The sequence below is a fragment of the Vigna unguiculata genome, chromosome 2 (genome assembly GCF_004118075.2).
Source record: "Vigna unguiculata cultivar IT97K-499-35 chromosome 2, ASM411807v1, whole genome shotgun sequence".
Classification (NCBI taxonomy): Eukaryota; Viridiplantae; Streptophyta; class Magnoliopsida; order Fabales; family Fabaceae; genus Vigna; species Vigna unguiculata.
The window spans coordinates 16655418-16675282 of record NC_040280.1 but is presented as its reverse complement, the minus strand read 5'-3'; the positions used below and the strand labels follow the sequence as shown (position 1 = coordinate 16675282).

General features: G+C 31.6%; 1 protein-coding gene across 1 annotated transcript; it reads left to right on the top strand.

The window, feature by feature from the left end:
- Window positions 1–5194: 5194 nt before the first annotated feature.
- Window positions 5195–19601, top strand: LOC114173434 (bifunctional 3-dehydroquinate dehydratase/shikimate dehydrogenase, chloroplastic-like). Its single transcript, XM_028057836.1, has 12 exons — window positions 5195–5336; window positions 5430–5647; window positions 7952–8057; window positions 8573–8791; window positions 12437–12783; window positions 13514–13577; window positions 13690–13798; window positions 13895–14038; window positions 17556–17704; window positions 18179–18341; window positions 18466–18510; window positions 19317–19601. Exons 1-11 carry the CDS (start codon window positions 5316–5318, stop codon window positions 18504–18506), a joined length of 1581 nt encoding a protein of 526 aa, XP_027913637.1. The 5' UTR covers window positions 5195–5315; the 3' UTR covers window positions 18507–18510; window positions 19317–19601.
- Window positions 19602–19865: the final 264 nt, after the last annotated feature.

The window sequence follows — 19865 nt, the reverse complement described above, 5'->3', positions numbered from 1 at the left end:
GAATCGAATGATTAAAATCAAAAAATCACATACAATAACTCCATTCAATCATACACCATTATCTAGCCCAACTATAACAACTATTTTTAGAGGATTTTGTGTATTGAATCAAACATAAAAGATTTTCACCCCTCATGAGGATCTCAATAGATTTTAGCTTATAATACCATGACTCTATACCTAACCCTTTTATGTGACGGGGTTAGCTCACTATGACATGCTAAAAATGTTCTATTTCAAACCAATTTTTGTCATAGGAACCTCTGTTGACTCTCACTAACTAATTATTTTTCTCTATATGAGTTAGATTATTCCTAATAGAGTCTAGATAATCTACACCAGAGTCCTTAGTCAATACACCTAACACAAGAGTGAATATACTTTCTTTTGAAAGTCATTCCGCATTCGTCACATCACAACCATATATTATCAACTTATTCACAATTAAACCAATACATACACACATAGAGACATATATATATATATATATATATATATATATATAACATTTCAAATTACATACAATTATAATATATCATAGTTGAAGCCTCTTCTTGTTGGGCGAGACTAGGCTTGCCCAAAGAATGAATACTAGAAGAAAACTTTCCAATATTCACTAAGTGAGTGTCTCGCTCGCTCAACAAATGGGACCACTGGAAGCATTTAAATAAATTTGCTAGCGAGTCCTAGCTCGCCCAATGAGTAAGATGACCCTACTCTTTTTACTTTCTCAAAAATGTGTTCTTGTTTAGCGAGGGAATTACTCGCCCATCAAGTGGACCCTCCCCTACCTTTCTAACATTGCGAATTACATCGCCTAGCAAGTCTGCATAATTCATGCATTATATCATATTGGCTAATATGCTCTTTTGGTCTCGGATTGTGTTTTTCTCTTCTCTTCACAAGCCAAAACAAGTTATAACTTAGCAAATGCACCAACTAAAACCAATTGAGTCAAGATTACCAATTCTTGAAAAAAACATACCATCAAACCCAATTTTTCTCTTATACAACTCTACTAACACTATAAAGTCAACCAAATCACAACATCAATTCCTTAAACAAGCCAATTCATCTCATTCATCAATTTCAACCAGTCCAAATCATATTTAGACTACAATTTCTTACCATAAAGAAATCAATTTTAAATAACTAACTTCTTTTTTTATTTGACTAAGAGCATAACACAACCTCCTTTGTGTTTAAGCACTCCTAATAGTAGAGAAAGATAATATATGCACAAGAAAGACTTAGATCAATGATCTGTCCTACCCTAACAACCCTAATTGAAAGGAGATTTATCAAGAGCTCTTAGACCAAACGTGCAACCTAAAAAACCCTACATGCAAATTGTAACATCCCGACCAGATATTACGAATTTTAAATAATAAAATAATATAATATTATTCCATTTATTATAAATCATATTTTCCAAAACTGCAGGAATTTAAAACTTTATTACACCGATAAAACAACTTAAATCCAATTTTTATAAACACAATACATTATCAAAATTAGTCTCATTATAAAGCCAAGTTCTATAATTCTAATAATTCTATAACTCATAAAAGTGATGAAACACTGCCACAAAGTTTCCCAACTAGCCCACGCTCTGGATCTACGCTCCACCAGAACCACCTACAATGTCATATGCTCTTGTGTACCACGTACACGATCATCGCCAAACACATGCAGATAGGGTGAGCTAAAGGAATATAAATATATGCAACAATTTATATAACAAAACACACACATTAAAGGAACTCCATCCTTTGGTCTCATCACACATGGCCACCACCATGTAATCCATGTTCTACGTCTTTGGTTGATAATCTCGAGCTATCGTTGATTTCTAACCTACAAGCTACCATTTGTAGAAGACGTGCAGGAACACTTACTATTCTGTGCCACAACTCAAAGAATGCTCGTGTTACCCTCCATCCTGAGCCACAACTCCAGGAATACTCCAGCATCTGACCCTTGAGATATCGCCCAAAGTCTCGTAGACCACGCACATCCAAAGCAAGCAAAACATAATGTTTGCTTCATTAAAAATCGCCTGGCGCCCCACACGTGCCGCCAGGCGCCAAGCGCCTTCGATGCTATTGTTTCTACAAGTATCACCTGGCGGGACAAACCTTATCGCCAAGCGCTACACGCTTCAATTCTCTACTGGTTTTGTAGTTATTGCCTGGCGGTCAAACACCATCGCCAAGCGCTACACCAATACTTGCGCAATACTGGTTTTTAAGCACGCAGAACAAAGTAAAATCAATCTATCAGATATATATTCCCCCTTTAAATCCCTGCTAGCATTCAATTCTAACTTATGAATAACGCATTCTCAAACAAAATATAAGCAGCAACACTCTAATAATTTAAGCACATGATTCTATGCACCAATGCAAATTAATATTGACACACATGCCTTCACCAATAACCAATTCTCCACATGTGACTAACCCAAAGGAACATTCAAATTGATAGAGACTTATTGCATAACCCAATCATGCTTCATTAGAAGTTACTTGAAATTATCAAGAGCTTATTCATGCATTTTAAAGACTTCAAAACCAGCAATCGTGCATAACATATATCTCTCGCTAATGGCCTCCAAATAAAATCCTCACCATTCAAAGTGAAGAACTACATGTTATGAACCACCTGTCAAAATTTCACCTAAATCGGACGGTTAACGAAACGAAAAATGCAGTTTTACGAAAACTGTGCAAACTAGAAAACGATGGCACCTAGCGCCCAGAAATCAGGAGCCTAGCGCCTGGCGGTACAAAACTAGCATCCGATGGTTCCTGTTCCGCGAAAATACAAAAAAAAACATTTTTCGTGAATCAGAACACCACGCATCTCTGGTATGGCGCCTGGCGGCAAATTGGGTGCTGCTAGGCGGTTCCTGCAGTTTCAGGAATCCAACAGCTCTTCCCTTGCACCTGTGAACCTCAGCTTTTCCCAGTTTCCCCTGGCATGCGGATTTCCATCAATTCTCACGCAATCCAGCTTCTAATTATAATGATTCATATCCTCAGCGCCTCCATTATTAATTTTTCGAATTAGTTCAAACCCCAATTATTCTCGTAACATTCAACCCGAAGGATTTCAACTCTAACTAAAGTTCATAACAATTTTATCGAAATTCATCTCCAATCCCATGTAATTCCACTTACACGAACATCCACTGATCGATTAACGTTTACAGAGGTTGTTTTCCTCAATTGACTCAACCCAAAACCTCAATTTCATCAAAATCGAGCAACGATGCTCGCGTCGCTTGGCGAGTCAGTCACTACCGCTAGGCCCTTCATCAGAGAAACCCAGAACTGGGTGATAAGTAACGCCTCGCCTGGTGGATCCTAGCTCACCGCCAAGCAGTTCCTTGTAGGAACCCCGAAAATGCTCAGAATTGGTATAAGTCGCCTAACGGCTTTGAATGCCTTCCAGGCAGTTTCTGGAAAATTTCCAGAAACCTAGAATTTCAAATGTGACAACCATTATTCATACATATACATGCCATTCATAAAGCAATTAAATTTAAAATGCAAGACTAACGAGTTATAGCTCCCCTAACCTGGATTTCCTTGCTAAACTTGAAAGTTCTTGACTCCTTTGATAAAAAATTGGCTTCTCTTTAGTTCTCCCACTATTCAGCTCTAATCCAACACTCAAACCTCACGTTTCACTCTCGATTATTTCTCCCTATTGTGCAATACAATGGTAGAATCAAAGAAACCTTCCTCCTTACCTCTAATTGGCCTTTTAATTAAGACTTAATGGTGATTAATTAGCCAAAACGAAAAATGGGTTTAATGGTGATGATAATTGTTATTCAAGGTCATTATTGAACTAATACTTTTCTACACTATATATGTCCGAATTAAATGCCATAAAGGCTTCACTAATCGCATTTATTAATTATTTATTTATTTAATTAATTAAATTTCACATGTCTTAAAAAACCGCAAACCTAACTACTTTAAAAAGGGTAAAAGTAGAAAATCAAGAAGGAGGATTTACTTTTTAGAGAAATAGTAGTTTTTATAAATGAACTTGATTTAACGTATTTCTATTTATATAATTTATTTTTAATAACAAAATTAATTGAGTATCTATTATAAATGCTCTATCTTACTTAAAGTATTTTCTAAGGTGTTACCAATAAACTTTTTTATTAGAAAATTAACCTTAACTTTTGATAGAACAAAAATAATTTTCATCATATTTTATTTTAAGGATTAACTATTTTTAGTTCCTATAAAATTAGAATTCGTCTTTGTTCCAAACTTTGATAAAGTTTAGTGTCCTAACTTTAAAAACTAATAAATATAATTCTTCTAACTCAATCGTATTAAATATTTTTCACGTGTCATATGCATTTTGAACTTTTTACATTGTTTACACATTTCAGATCAAATGTTAGCTTACAACACTTTTTAACAATAAATAAAAAATTACGAGTTAAAAGAACATATCCATTCATTTCAATTTAATGTCCAACTTTACAAATTAAAAATATTTTTAACTCATATTTTAATTATATTTGTATTAAAATATTAAAAAAAATAATTAAATATATATTATCATAAAAATAGTAATATATTATTATTCAAATATATAAAATAAAATATTTATACTAAATTTCAATTATATTTTTATAAATTTAAATTTACATAAAGTTATATTCTATCTTTTAAAAAGTTCCGTGCCTTTGCACGCATAAAAATACAGTTTGTCTAAAGAGTTTCTTCAAACTAGTAAATGGATCCAATTTTGGGGTTCAAATCATCAACATTTAAATCAAAATTTGAGGAGAGACTTACCTGCATGAATAGGTCTATTGCAAGGCTCTGAGGACCCTTGAAAAAGAAGACCCCAAAGAAAAAAAGCTTAACCAAACAACTCCATTGATATATTTTAATTTTTTTTTCAATTTAAAATACTATTATTCAATTTAATTGTATATAAACTTCTAATATATTATTATCTTATGGAAAAATATAGTTTAGCAATTTTATTTTTAACAAAACAAACTATCAATATAAGTAAAAAGTACAATTATATTGCTTTATTTTGATTAAAAAGTAAAAAATTAATATATTTTAATTTTATTTATAAAACCTTTTTCAAGTTGGTCATTTTTTTTTCAAAATATAATATTCCTTATTTTATTCCTCCTACTACCTACCAAGCACTTCAACTACTCTTTACACCACACCTCTTCCCATTTTCTCATCAGAATCCCCACCAACCTTCCCAAGCCTCATCTTCATCTCATTTTTTTCTCTCCAACAAGAAAAGGTCCAATGGACTCTCCCAACGTTCTGGTATGATAGTTCTCATTTTCTTTTCTTTTTCTCTCCCAACACTTTCGATTTCAATTTCAATATCAATTTGGATACCTGCTTGTTCTTCTTCAGTTCACTGCTCCATCGGCGGGTAAAAAGAATGCAACCCTAATTTGTGCCCCAATCATGGGAGAATCAATTGAGAAAATGAAGATTGACGTGGAGAAAGCCAAGGCTGGAGGTGTTGACGTTGTCGAAATTCGATTGGACTCTTTGAGCAGCTTTGATCCCCATCAAGATCTCACCACTCTCATTCAACATCACGCTTTACCCTTGTTGTTCACTTACAGGTTTGCAATTCCTATCTCTACTTTTTCTTTTTCTCCCACGCTTTCTTATTACTGCTCTGCACTTTTGGCGGCCCAAATAATACCGTCGATGATTACAGTTTAACAACTGCTTTTACACTCTTCTGTGGAGATGGTCTCACTCACAATTTTTAACCCTAAACAAACAATATTTTCATTTGTAAGTGGTAGAATGATGAATTTGTTGTTAAAAGCGTCATAAAGTTCAGTTTAAACCTAAAATTTATACAAAATGAAATAAAACTTTTCAAAATAATTTCTTTTTTCCTATCATATTCATAGTTTATATTAAGTCTTTTTCGTGTTATTATTATTAGAAGGACGTTAGTTGGGATGAATAAATATAAAATAAATGTGATTTAAATTGAATTGAATTATTTTTAATTTTATTTTTTTCATCTTATTATAAGTTAGTCCAACTCATAGATTTATGACTATAAAATAATAATTAAAAATTAAAATAATTTACTACATCATTATATTAAAATTAAAATTTAATAAAGTATTTAAATTTTAGAACTAAATATTTTAAATTTACTTAACAAAATTGGTGAAGTTAGTTTTATAGAAATTTTTTAGGTGATACTTACAATTTACTCTACTACTGTTATTATAATTATTATTAGTAAGATAAGATGTAATTTAGTCTTCAATGTTTTATAGTTTTGGAAATTCAATTTGGATTTATATGTTATCATCAAAATATAATTTTAGACAACATATTTTATTTATTTTTTTATTTTGAATATTAAAAATCTATAAGTTATATTTTATTTTAGATTATGAAATTAAATTTTATCATACTATGTTGTATATTTTTAGTTATTAAAATAGTTTTATTAATAAAAGTTTGATCCTGGTTCGACTTCGATTTAAACATCGAATCTTGAATCAATGTTTTAAAAAGTGTATATAGGGATAAAGTGGTAATTTAAAGAAGAAATGATCGGGATAAGCAGTAAACAAAAATGTGTTCAACAAAAATTTATATCATATAAATAGTTTTTAATTGAGTGTTTTATTTAATACCGTTACTTTATTTTTTTAAAATTGAAATTAAGATATAATAATTATTTTTATTATAAATGTGTATTATCTTCCCTTTTAATTTAATCATATTTTATTTTAAATTCTGATAAATCTTGACGTTCTTAAAATACTATTGTTATATTATGATATTAACTTTAAATTAAATAAAATTATTATTTTTTATTTTTATATTAAATAATAAAATGCTCTCAAAAGAAAGAGTATGATAAGGTTATTTCAATTCATATGATTAAATTTTTATAATTTGTATGCATATAATAAAGTTATTCTATGCTTTTACAAGCTTAAATGCTAATTGCATTTAATAGCAAATATTTCAAATAGATGACCGATTTTAGTCACAGAACATATTAAGTATGGTTTTGTATGAAATAAAAAATTATTTAAGTGATGTGATAAAACATTATAAAACTTATTATTCGTTTTGAATATAATATTTGGTTAATATATTATAGATTTATTAGAAAAATCTTTATTATGAATATTATGCATTATAAATTTAAGGGTTAAATATTTGTTTTTGTCCTTTTTGAAATTTAAAATTAGTTTCTCTTTGAAATTTTAATCCATTTTAGTCTTTTAATTCTCATGAAACACGTTTTGAAATGAAAAACTTAACAAAATTTAGTTAAAATGACTAAATTCACGCATTCCAAAAATTGAGAAACTAAATTGGACCAAAGTTGTAAAGAATGCCTAATTCCAATTTTCACTGAAAATTAAGAAACCAAAACATATTTAACCTAAATTTAACGTCAGAATAGTTTTTATAAATCTTAGTATCATTTACATTTTTCTCATGGATTAGTTAAAGACACATGATTTGATACATAAAAGATTTATTTTTTTTCTAAACGGTTAAACTGTTCTAAAAGATATTTATATGTTTCATATTTTATTTTTACTTTTTTTTAAACTAGGAAGAGTGAAGTTCTTCTAATTTTGAATCATCATAATGTCTAACTTAGTTCTCTTTGAAAGGCTATGTTAATTTCTCTTAGAATTTTCAGTCTTTAAATCTAAAAGTGAAAACATTTCTTATTATAAATATAAAAAATAACAATACTATGGCAATATATTGTATGTAGCTATAGTTTGTAGCCTCTCTTAGCTATCATCTGTTTTTCTCTACTATAGTTGTGCGCTTAAATTTGAATTTGTTGGCCATTAGCTATGGTATGATTTAATTGGAAGATTTGAGCGTTGTGAATGATGAAATTCAATATCTTTTCTAAGGCCCAAGTGGGAAGGTGGAATGTATGATGGTGATGAAAACAAACGGTTGGATGCACTACGGTTAGCCATGGAGTTGGGAGCTGATTATATTGACGTTGAACTTCAGGTTGTGTTCCCTTTGTCCATATAAAGCCACTGACAACTTCAAAGCTGTATACACTTGAAAATATATGAGCCAAAATGTAATATTTAGACATATTGAGGGAGTTCGCTTGAACTGAACAAATCTTGATAACTAGTTCCGTGCATTATGCTGAAGAAAATATATGTATCCGTGCATTATGCTGAAGAAAATATATGTATCTCAATCCCAAAGATGCCTTTTGATTGTTTTCTTGTTTTATGTTTAAATAGAAGTCTTTGCATGATTCTCACGGAAAGATGACATCTAACATTGAGCAAACTCAACAGCAGATTTGAATTGCTTGAACTTTTTCTATTATATGAATAATCAAAGTAGTATCTGGAAATATCAGATAGTTGACCTGAAAGAAAATAATTTGATTTTCTCCTCCATTTAAAACTTTCCCCCATTTGATTAATGCCAAATGCTGTCTTCGTATTGCGTCTGAACAATGAAACTTAATGAAACAATTTCTATTTTTTGTCGTATCTCTAAAGGTAGCGCATGGATTCTTTGACTCTATACGTGGAAAGACATTCAAGAAAACGAAGGTCATTGTTTCATCTCACAACTATCAGCTTACTCCATCAATTGAGGATCTTGGTAACCTTGTTGCAAGAATACAAGCAACGGGAGCAGACATTGTGAAGATTGCAACAACTGCCACTGACATCACTGATGTGGCACGCATGTTTCAAATAATGGTGCATTCTCAAGTAAGGCTTTAGAAATGGAAATTTTGAGCAAGATTTTAAATCCATATGCATTTTTTATTTTTATTTTTATAAGTTATTAATCTAAGCATTAATGAGTTCAATTAGAGTGTGGTAAAGATGAAATTGATGCGAAGTTCAATTGAGGAAGAGAGGTCAAACATGTTATCAAGATACATATATGAGGAAATAAGAACCAATGTAAATTTAATGAAACAATTTTTCAACCATTTAAAACCATGTATTTATGGTAGTCGAAAGAATTCATAAGCACATTGCCCTTGCATAAAAAATATGCAATACACTTGGTTTGTATGAATGTCACAATTTACTACTTAAAACCTTTTGTTGTTAGTTTCAAGTCACGGGCTCCTTTGAGAAACTGTCTTTGGAGGTTGTTAGAGTGGCTTTGACCTTCTTTCTTCTCTCTTGACTCCATTTCTAAGCTTGATCGTTGAACTTCATCTTGCTTCTTGATCAAGTTGCTACTATGTCATCAGGTAGAAAATGGCCTTAGCAACCCAAATTCTTCACAATTCTCACTTCCAGCAGAAAACTTCATTTTCGATGCATTCCTCCCTATTCATGGAAATATTAATTTCCTTATCCATCATAACTTCTTCAATCGTTTTTTCTCTTGCTAGTTTCTGCTAATTTCGCTTCAACATTTTTGGTTTCTTGTCCACCATAGAGAGTGTGATTCTTGATTAATGAAACTTCAAAAGTCATGTTCTTCCTCAAACCCATGTTCTCCCCCTCTTCTTCCATTGATTTCTCACCTTTATAATTATAATTTTCCCCCTCAATAGATGATGATACCTTGTTTTTAGTATGTTATATCAAATCTTTGATGTAAACCATTTTAACTTTAATTCTTCCTCTTCTAGGCTTAGCTCAGTGACAAATTTCTCCAATGCTCCCACCTAATTCTCCATCTGATTGGGATTTGACATGTTGAACCAGTTTGTTAGGAATCATATGGGAAAAAAAGGGAAGAAGGAAGTTTAAAGAAAAGGATGAAAAAAAATAAGAAACTGGAGAAAAATTCTCTCCACCAAGGATTTTCCCCTCACAAAGGGTTTCTCCTTTCTCAAAGAGCTACCATAGTAAATTTCTCTTTCTCTTTCTCCTCTCTATCATAGTAAATTTTCTTTCTCCTTATATGGTTGTTGGATACCAAGGTTTGTCAAACGGTATAAACAACTCAAACGTCAGTCCAAAAGAACATTTGACACATAAAAAAAGTTTAATGCAATTGGGTTAGGAAGACTGTGTCTATTCATTTTTAAAGTTTCGGGACTAAATTGTATCAAAGTTTGAGACAGACGGATTGCTATTTCGCATCATAGTATATGGACTAAAAATATATTTAACTCTTTTATAAAAGTCTCTGAATCCAATAAGTTGAAAATCCAAGATTCCAACATCAATCCGATAAGTTGAAAATCCAAGATTCCAACGTCATTGATGTTCAAACCACTTTCGTCATCAAATCTAAATCCAACAATGATTTCTTATTCATATAACGTGAATTTGAATTTAGGAAAAAGTGATGTGTGGCTATATCTCCACCTTCAACTTTGTTATTGGTTAACTCTGTAATCCTTCACAACCAATAAGCTTCACTCTCCTTATTGATTCATCCCCCTCTTTTCTCCTTCATAATTTTTGTTTCTTTTGCAAATCCTCACTTCTATTTTGGTTTTTTCTTCACTACAGAAGGTGTTATGCTTTATTACTGAACCCTCTCCCACATCTTGAGCATTTTCCATAGCTTTAATCAAGTCCTTTGGATCTTGTGGTGGAATTTGATTTTGAACGTTAGATTGTAGCCCTGCAAAGTAATATCCCTACAATTGAGCTTCTTTTGTTCGATCTGCTTCTGACACCAACCTTGAGGAGTCATTCCCTTCAAACATGGGAAATTCCACGTTTTAACCCAAGGCCTCAACAATTCTTCTCCCTCCCCCTTTGATCCACTACTATGTAGATATCTTTCTTTATGCTTTTCTTCATCATTAACCAAGTACTCTCCTCCTTTAGACAATTTCTTGCTTTTATTAGTTTCTTGGAACAATTCTTTGATTTCGTTCGTGTTTGGAAAACCTTCTTTAATAACAACCATATCAACTCTTAGCTTCGCAACCTTCTCTTGTTCACTGGCACATCTTTTCAACACACTTCTTTCCATATTGACTCTTTGATACGATCCAATCCCGGAAAGAGTTCGATTGCTTCTGAATTTGAATGTTCAAGAGGTACAAACAAAAATAATCAGAGAAGAACGCAGAATAACACAGAGATGAGGACGCTATTGATAAGTCAATGAAAATGCGCCACAAAGATTGCCATCTTTGATAAGAACCAGAGTTGGAGACGCCACAGTCTAACATATTGATAAGTCAAGGAAGATTCATCACAAAGAACTCAATCTTTGATAAGAATCAGAGTTCTAATGCAAGAATCAAGATAATTCTCTATCAAAGAAAAACCAATTTTCATATAATGACCATCCAAGGTGTTTACAAATGTATTTGGTGCCCCTATTTATAGAGACAAATAAGAAACCTAATAAATCCTAAAAGAAGGCCCAAAGATATTGGGCCCAAATAACTTGAAAATTAAAACAGAACCAAACTATTCGCTCAACAAACTTACAAAATTAAAATAAATTACACACACCCTAAATGCTTAAAATTTATTCTATAATTGTGTTCCAAACCATGATCTGCATGTCTTCATGTACTTTGAATTCCAAAGGCTCCTCCTCAAGTTTTTCCTGTATTGAATCACGAGATAGTCCTCTATCCTACCCTTCTTTTTTAAGATAATTTGTCCTCAAATTCATCCCACTTGAAGATTCCTTCACATTAGATCCAACATGTCGGATAAAAATGTTAAGAACCAAGAAGTGAAAAGAGAATGCAAGATAGGTTTTTTTATTGAATAGAATGAAAAGAACAAAAATAGGAGAGCACTTTCTCCTTCAAGGGCTTTGCCCTCACAAAGAGCTAAGCTCATTCGACAGAAACTCACCTCCCTTTTCCCTGTCCTCTCCTTTCCTATTTATGTCTAACTAACACCTCAAATACCTAACTCATGAGTATTCTAACCTTCTTATCTAATTTCTCATCTTTGTGTATCCTATCAAAAGAATTGTTGAAAGTAGGCATATATGCATCAAACTAGTAGAAAAATGAATTAGTCAATAGTGTATACATTAAGCCTCACTGTGTTTAACACTTACTCACAATTCTTAGGAAGTTGGCTTTGATACTGTTGGAAATATTTTGTAAAATAAATATATAGAGATACTGGAACTTGCACAGAAAATGTAGGAGATTAAAATTGGAAGAAAATAATCCTTGAAATTCATAAGTGAGAATGTGTATGGATAAGCTTACAAAAACCTAAAGTTTCTAATGTAATGTTAGATTTATTTGAAGTTTAAATTAACTAACTAAAACAATCATGAACAATTAAATCTTCGACAATAACCAAAATATTATATAAAACTTATTTATAATTCAAGTAGGCAAAATTTCATAGCTCCGATAGTTCTAATTATATTTTAACTAGTATGATTACTGTTTGAGGCTTTCTATATGATAAGGAATCATTTTAGTATACCATTGTTCTAATTTCCAGGTTCCGTTTATTGGACTTGTTATGGGTGATAGGGGATTGATTTCTCGTATACTTTGTGCAAAATTTGGTGGATATCTTACTTTTGGTACCCTCGAGTCAGGAGTAGTTTCAGCTCCTGGACAACCTACACTTAAAGATTTATTATATCTGTACAATTTGAGACTAGTGGCACCTGATACAAAAGTATATGGGATTATTGGAAAGCCTGTCGGTCACAGTAAATCACCCATTTTATTCAATGAAGTCTTCAAGTCAGTTGGTTATAATGGTGTTTATGTATTTTTATTGGTGGATGACCTTGCCAATTTTCTCAGGACTTACTCTTCTACAGATTTTGCGGGATTCAGGTTCCAACTCCTTTTGAAGATATTTTGAGTTTATATTCTAATGTAGCTGCTTATCTCGAGTGCGGTTTCATGTTCTAGGTTCTTCTTTGCATGCTAGAAATATTTCTTGGGTTTGATAAAGATCCATATATGCAAAATAAGCTATTAGTCTACTGCTTGGTCTTTTGTGGCTAGGATTATTGATATGTTGTTATTCCAAGTTTAGTTATAGTTAAAGTGTTTTAACGGCTCAAGCATTTATTTGACAAAACCAATAAGTATGTAATTTGTTTTTGTGCCTTAAAGTCTTTAAGTGATTAATTTGATTTCAAATTTGGAATTCGTCAGGCCTTTCCCTTTTATGTTGCATAATTGTTTAGAGTTCTATAAATATTTCATTAATATTTCCAACCAGGTGGACAATGAATGTAGTCAGTATATTGCATATTGTATGCCATTCGGTTTTATTCATTCACATGCAATACCTCAGTATACTGCATTATTTGGTTAAATCATAAACATATAATTGTATCTGGTCCTTTCAAATCCAGGTATACATGACCTACGGGTATTACAAATAAGAAAAGTTACGCAGTTGTGAAGTTGTTTCTTAATATCATGTAATGCATCAACCTTTGCTTAAATGCTTAAGTGAACCTATATACGCCTCCTATGTTTGTTCCACTTCTATGAATATCTTGTAAACCTCTAAGAGCATTGCTTGAATTTGATCTTTGGTATTTGCTTTCAGTGTTACTATTCCTCACAAGGAGGCAGCAATTAAATGTTGTGATGAGGTTGATCCAGTGGCTAAGGTAATTGATGTATTTTGCATTACAATGTACGATTGACAATCTTGGATCAATAATGGGAAACGATTTGATTCCGTTTTTTTTTCTAAATTCTTCAAATTGTTTGTAATTACAGTCAATAGGAGCTGTGAATTGCATTATTAGAAGACCAACTGACGGGAAATTGATTGGATATAATACGGATTATGTCGGTGCTATTTCTGCAATTGAGGATGGTTTACGAGGTAGTTGTCTTGTTTGGTAACTAAGCAATATTACTATCATTGTTGCTGCTAACTCTTATTCTGAAAATGTCGTGCACTTCCATTATTTCTTGGCAGGTAAACATAATGGTGGAAGCACAAATATTTCACCATTAGCTGGTAAGTTGTTTGTTGTTATTGGGGCTGGTGGTGCAGGTAAGGCACTTGCTTATGGTGCAAAAGAGAAAGGAGCAAGGGTTGTGATTGCTAACCGTACCTATGGTAAGCTTCGTGATTTTTCTTTTTCTTGCTTAAAGTTGGAACATGTTGAATTGTTAAAGTTTCTTCTTAGACGTTGTTGACAAAGCACCACATGTAGGAGATAATTACTAATGTGATCAAATCTCTTAATGTGATCACATGGATGAGAAATGTCTTCAACATTTCTGGTTCAGAAAAGGAGAGCCATTTTAGTTAAAGTTATATTGTTTTGCCCTTTTGGGTACAATAATGGTGGTTTGAAACATCTCATTTGTTTTGGGTTTTATTTCTTTTGGTATTTTGATTACAAGTTTAAGACAACTTGCACTTTGTTAATGATAATGTCTAACCTGTTTTACTTTTCATCTTTTATTTTCCCGCACCTTTTTTTCCTTTTAATGCTCCTTTGTGATGTAGTAATTTCTTGGTCTGCTATATTTTGTAGTCCACCCAAGCTAGTAGATTTGTTCATTCAATTCATTATGATTCTTATGAGTACAATATTTTTATATAATTTTGTTACATGTATTAAATATAGGTAGTTGTTAGGATAGGTATTTAATGTAGATTGTTAGCAATTGTATTGGGAAACATCTGTAATCTCCTAGTATTAATTACCTAGATATTCCTAATGTAATTTCGTTCTATAAATAACAAAGATCAGCTGAGAGATAATCAATCTCTTGAGCTCTTTTTTTTCATATTTTCAATCTTAAGTTGGTACTAGAGTTCAGCACATCATTAGCTTCTGCCACTTGCTGTCAGTCGCCGCCGTCAGTTGTCCACTGCTGGCCACCTTTTTATCACTGGAACAAGTCCACATCTTCTCCACAAGGCTCACCGGACCTCCTTCTGACCTTCTCCTCGTTTTCGACCCTTGTTTCTCCGGTTTCAGCTTTGGTTGAGAGGCCTCTCTCCTCTCTCTCTCTCTCTCTCCCTCCCATACTCTTCTTCCACCATTGTTTGTGATCTTTTATAATTGGCACAAAGTATAAAGTGTAGATTGTTGCGGTAATTATGATTCTTGGTGAATACTTCCTTTAATATGTCTTGCTTTTCTCAAAGTTGATACAAATGTCCTTAATGTTCCTTTTGTAGGAAAATTGACCATACTAAAAATAAATGATTCTCCTTACATGGTTTTCCTAGCGAGACAACAAGCATCTTCCAATATAATAAGGTTGAACCACATTTTTCTAATGAATAATATCAAGAATATCTTAGTTTGAAGTTCAACAACCAAGCACAATTGTTTACTACTTTGTCAAAACGCTTGCATCTCTCAAACCTTAGAATGTCAAAGTCCATGATTAATTGACTTAGGTACTTCTCTGATCACATTTCTTGTAATGTTTCCTTATTTTTTCTAGTTCTCATCCTAAAATTTGTCACGTTATTACTTTAGCTAATGGGTCCAAAGTTACTTCTCAAGAAGTTGGTCAAATCTCCCTTTCTCTATCTTTGAACCTAAAGCATTTTCTTTTTGCACCTAATTGTCCGATTAACCTAATTTCCTTAATTCAATTAACTAAATCTTTAAATTGTTCTGTAACCTTTTATGCAAATTATGTTGTTATACAAGAGCGCAACACAAGTTGATTGATTGATGAAAGATATGAATATAAGGGACTCTACTATCTAGGCACTAGACCGTCAATCTCTTGTTAGCATCCTCATCTTTATCCTTCTACATGATTGTATGGGTCATCCACATTTATTATAATTACTTAGTGAGGTGATATATAGAAGCATTTTGATGATCTAGAAGAGGAGATTTACATGAAGTAACCTCTCCATCAATTAAATATGAAAAATGTTTTCCTTCATGGTGATCTAGAAGAGATTTACATGAAGCAACCTCTTGATTTTGTTGCTTACGTGTAGTCTGGCTTGGTTTGCAAGTTATATCGGTTTCTATGATCTCAAGCAATCTTCCCGTACTTGATTTGAAAAATACAGTCACATTGTTCAAACATTTCGAATGAAACGTAATGCGGCAAATTATTCAGTTTTTATTGTCATACCTCACGTGCAAAATGTGTTTATTTAATGATAGTTAAAATAGGAAATTATGCCTACTAGAATCATGCAGCTAAAGGAACACTTATTTAATTACTTTTAGACCAAAGATCTTGGAAGTCTCAAAAACTTTCTAGACATTTAAGTGCCTCAATCAAAGGAAGGCATTGTAGTTTCTCAAAGGAAATATACTTTAGATATCTTGGAAGAAAGAGGCATGAGTGACTACAGACTAGTAGACAGCCTTGTGCATCCAAATAAAAAATTAATGGCAGATCAAGGTGAACCTCTCTCTGATCTAGAGAGATATAGAATACTAGTTGAGAAACTTATTTATCTCACTATTACTAGACCTAATCTATCTATTACAGTGGGTGTTGTTAGTCAATTCATGCAAGATCCTTGTATTGATTATTGGAATGCTACTATTCCGATCTTAAGAGACCTCAAATGCTCCATAGCAAGGTTTATTATATGAAGATAAAGGGAATACCCAAATTTCTAGGTATTGTGATACCTGATTGGGTAGGATCTTCTATGGATAGACGCTCCACTATAGGGTATATGTTCTCATCGGAGGAAATATTATTTCTTAGAAAAGTAAGAAAAAAATGTGTTCACTTCATCTAATATTGAACATGAATATAACACAATGGCGTCTCTCACTTGGGAGCATGTATGGGTGAAACAATCTCTTCAAAATTTAAAACTCTATGAAATCCAACAAATAAAGATGTATTGTGTGATAATCAAGCTGTCATCCACATTACTTCTAATCTAGTGTTCCATGAAAAGACTAAACACATAGAACTTGACTTTGAATTTTATTTGAGAAAACCTGTTGGACAATGAAATTTGTATCGAGTTTGTTAGATCTAATGATCAACTTGCAAATATGTAAAAAATCCTTTAGGGTACCTCAGATTGAATTTATTTGTTCCAAGCTTGATACATGCAATATGTATGCTTCAACTTAAAGGAGAGTGTTAAAATATGTATTAAATATAGGTAATGATTAGAATAGGTATTTAATGTAGTAGGTAGTTAGCAGTTGTATTTGAAAATTGTTGTATGTTGTACCTAAACTATTAGCATTAATTACCTAGATCTTCCGAATGTAATTTTCTTCGATAAATAACCCAGATAAGTTGAGTGATAATTGGTCTCTTAAGCATGTTTTCTCATATTTTCACTCTTAAGTAAGCTTTTTATAATAGTATGAGTGGTAGAGGGAGAGAATCAATTAGTTACTTGAATATAGTAGAGAATATGATTTTAAAAAAAAAAATTCTATGGTTCCAAATTCTCATTTTATATATGATAACCTTCCAAGTCAGTACTTCTAAGCAGTATTGAGTTATTAATATATGTCACATGTTGATTGTCTTTGTAATAAGTATATATATTTTACTCATTGTAGAGCGTTTCTTACAAAAACAAGCATAACTACTATTTCCTGTCTTTTCTTAATCATATTTAATGGCATATTATATTTGTATTTTTTTATTCATATATATAGACCGTGCTAGAGAACTTGCTGATGCAATTGGAGGAGATGCTTTAGCTCTTAGTGATTTAGATAGTTACCATCCCGAGGATGGTATGATTCTTGCAAATACAACATCAATTGGAATGCAACCAAAAGTTGATGAGACGCCTATTTCTAAGGTTCGCTCCTTCGATATGAATGTGTCATACCAGTTAAGACCTTGAAATATTGTTGGTGAAGCTTTGAATTTGATGTTATTGCCTATCATATTTACTTCCATTTCCCAATGAAGTTGGATTTCAATTCAGATGAATTATGATTATTGGTGTATGAAAATGTTTATTTCATTACTAGATTTCACTAAAATCATGTTATATTACCATTGGATAATTCCTATTTAATGGAAAATTGGTAGGGAATATGATTAGTTATGCCTAAATGCTTCTTAAGTCTTGTCTATGACTTCGGCCTTTTGGTTTGACATATTCATGCACTCTGAGGAGAGAGTTGAATTTTACTTGAACAAAATGACACACCTATCCAGCAAAAATATTCTCATTCTTGTACAAAGGCACGAAATTTCATCATATAACATGAGCAAGTTGAAATTGAAATCCAGAGAACCAGTAATTCCTTTTTTTTTTTTTTTGCAGTACGCTTTCAAATATTATTCCCTAGTTTTTGATGCTGTATACACGCCCAAAATTACTAGACTCTTGAAAGAAGCAGAAGAATCAGGAGCCACTATTGTAACAGGATTGGAAATGTTTATGGGGCAAGCATACGGACAATATGAGAATTTCACTGGATTGCCAGGTAAGCTGAATGTTAAAGTTTAATGAACTGAGTTTCATGTAATTTTTTTACCCTAGTTCCCTGGTCTATACCTCAATTGATCCAATTGATTTTGAAACCCTTTTATTCTATTTTGAATTTGCAGCACCAAGGGAGCTCTTCAGAAAAATTATGGAAAACTATTAATGAGGTTTGCACAAGACATAACCTCTATGTGATCGATCTTGTTTTTTCACGTATTGGAAGTTCTAATTTTGCCAATTTATTATTCCATCCATGATTTAATTTAGGGAAGTAATTCTAATTGTGTCGTCACTGTTTACTTATGAACTATAATTTCCGAGTATTGACATATTGCAATGTCAATTTTCTACTTCCTACCTGCTTTTTTTTTATTTTTTTTTGTTTTATCTCAAAACTTTCAGCACGTATGTTGTCACCTCTTTAAATATATTTATATATTATTCCATTTATCTGTTAAGCGGAAGGATATTTTCATTTCAAAAATATGCTTGAATCCTCAGAAGTGTTGTAATCTCACCATTTATTCTTTTAAATCTCAATGTTTAAAACTTTAAAGTATTGAATTGTCATGATCTCACGCAATGATAACGTTGATGCAGAGAATTTTATTTTCCCTCGAAGCATTGACAATTATTGAGTATTTTATTAACCAGCTTTATGCTTATTTGTTCTTATTTGAAATTTCTTAGGTCTGGATAAAGTGAACTTGTCAATAATCACTTATAGAGTTAAAAAGAAGATAATATTATTTTTATGATTTAAAATTAACTTATGTATTCTGACTTCTTAAAAATTTAAACCTAACTTCTCCAAAGTTTATTTTAATTAGTATAAATTATGCATATGAAATAAAGTAAATTAATTTGTTTTCTGTTATGAGTATGCATTGGGAGAAGTCTGTAAGCAGTGTTTTAATGTAATACAAAGAAAATAATAATGCTAAATATCTAACATGGTTTTTAAATTTTGCAGTGGTCAGTTGTCACCAAACAACGGAACGAACGGATTGAGACAGGTTTAGAAGAGAGGCTTCCATTCTTCCATTCGTGTATCTAATCTTGACTTTATTCGCTAGAGTATATTCAATAACAACCCTAAAATGCTGGGTTCTGTTTTTGTTTTTGTTTTTTGTCAAAATTAGGTCAAGTCCAACAAGTACCGTGAAAATCCAATTTAGTTATGTTGTAATTAAAAGAAAAATTTTGTCAAAGTACAAAAAGAAGTATTTATATATCAGATCAGATTATTAGTAATAAATAGATAAATTGATGAAACATAAAATGTCCAATAGTAAAATTTATAAAGGTTAAGAACAAAATAAATTTAAACACAGAAGTTAGTTATCAAACATATTTAAAAAGATTACAAGCATGCCTTTAATAAAATAATATTGTTACGGTTGGTTTAAAAATAATTTTAAAAATATTTAATAAAAAAGTTAATTTTAATATAAATATCAGTATAATATTACTATAAATAATAAATTTGGTGTTAATTTAAAAATATTTTTTTAAAAAAAAT

Bases quoted from the DNA above. Each gene is read 5' to 3' on its own strand.
- LOC114173434 (XM_028057836.1), top strand. From the start codon at position 5,316: ATGGACTCTCCCAACGTTCTG. The intron at 8,058-8,572 runs GTTGTGTTCCCT...GTATCTCTAAAG, and splicing joins ATATTGACGTTGAACTTCAG to GTAGCGCATGGATTCTTTGA. The intron at 12,784-13,513 runs GTTCCAACTCCT...ATTTGCTTTCAG, and splicing joins ACAGATTTTGCGGGATTCAG to TGTTACTATTCCTCACAAGG.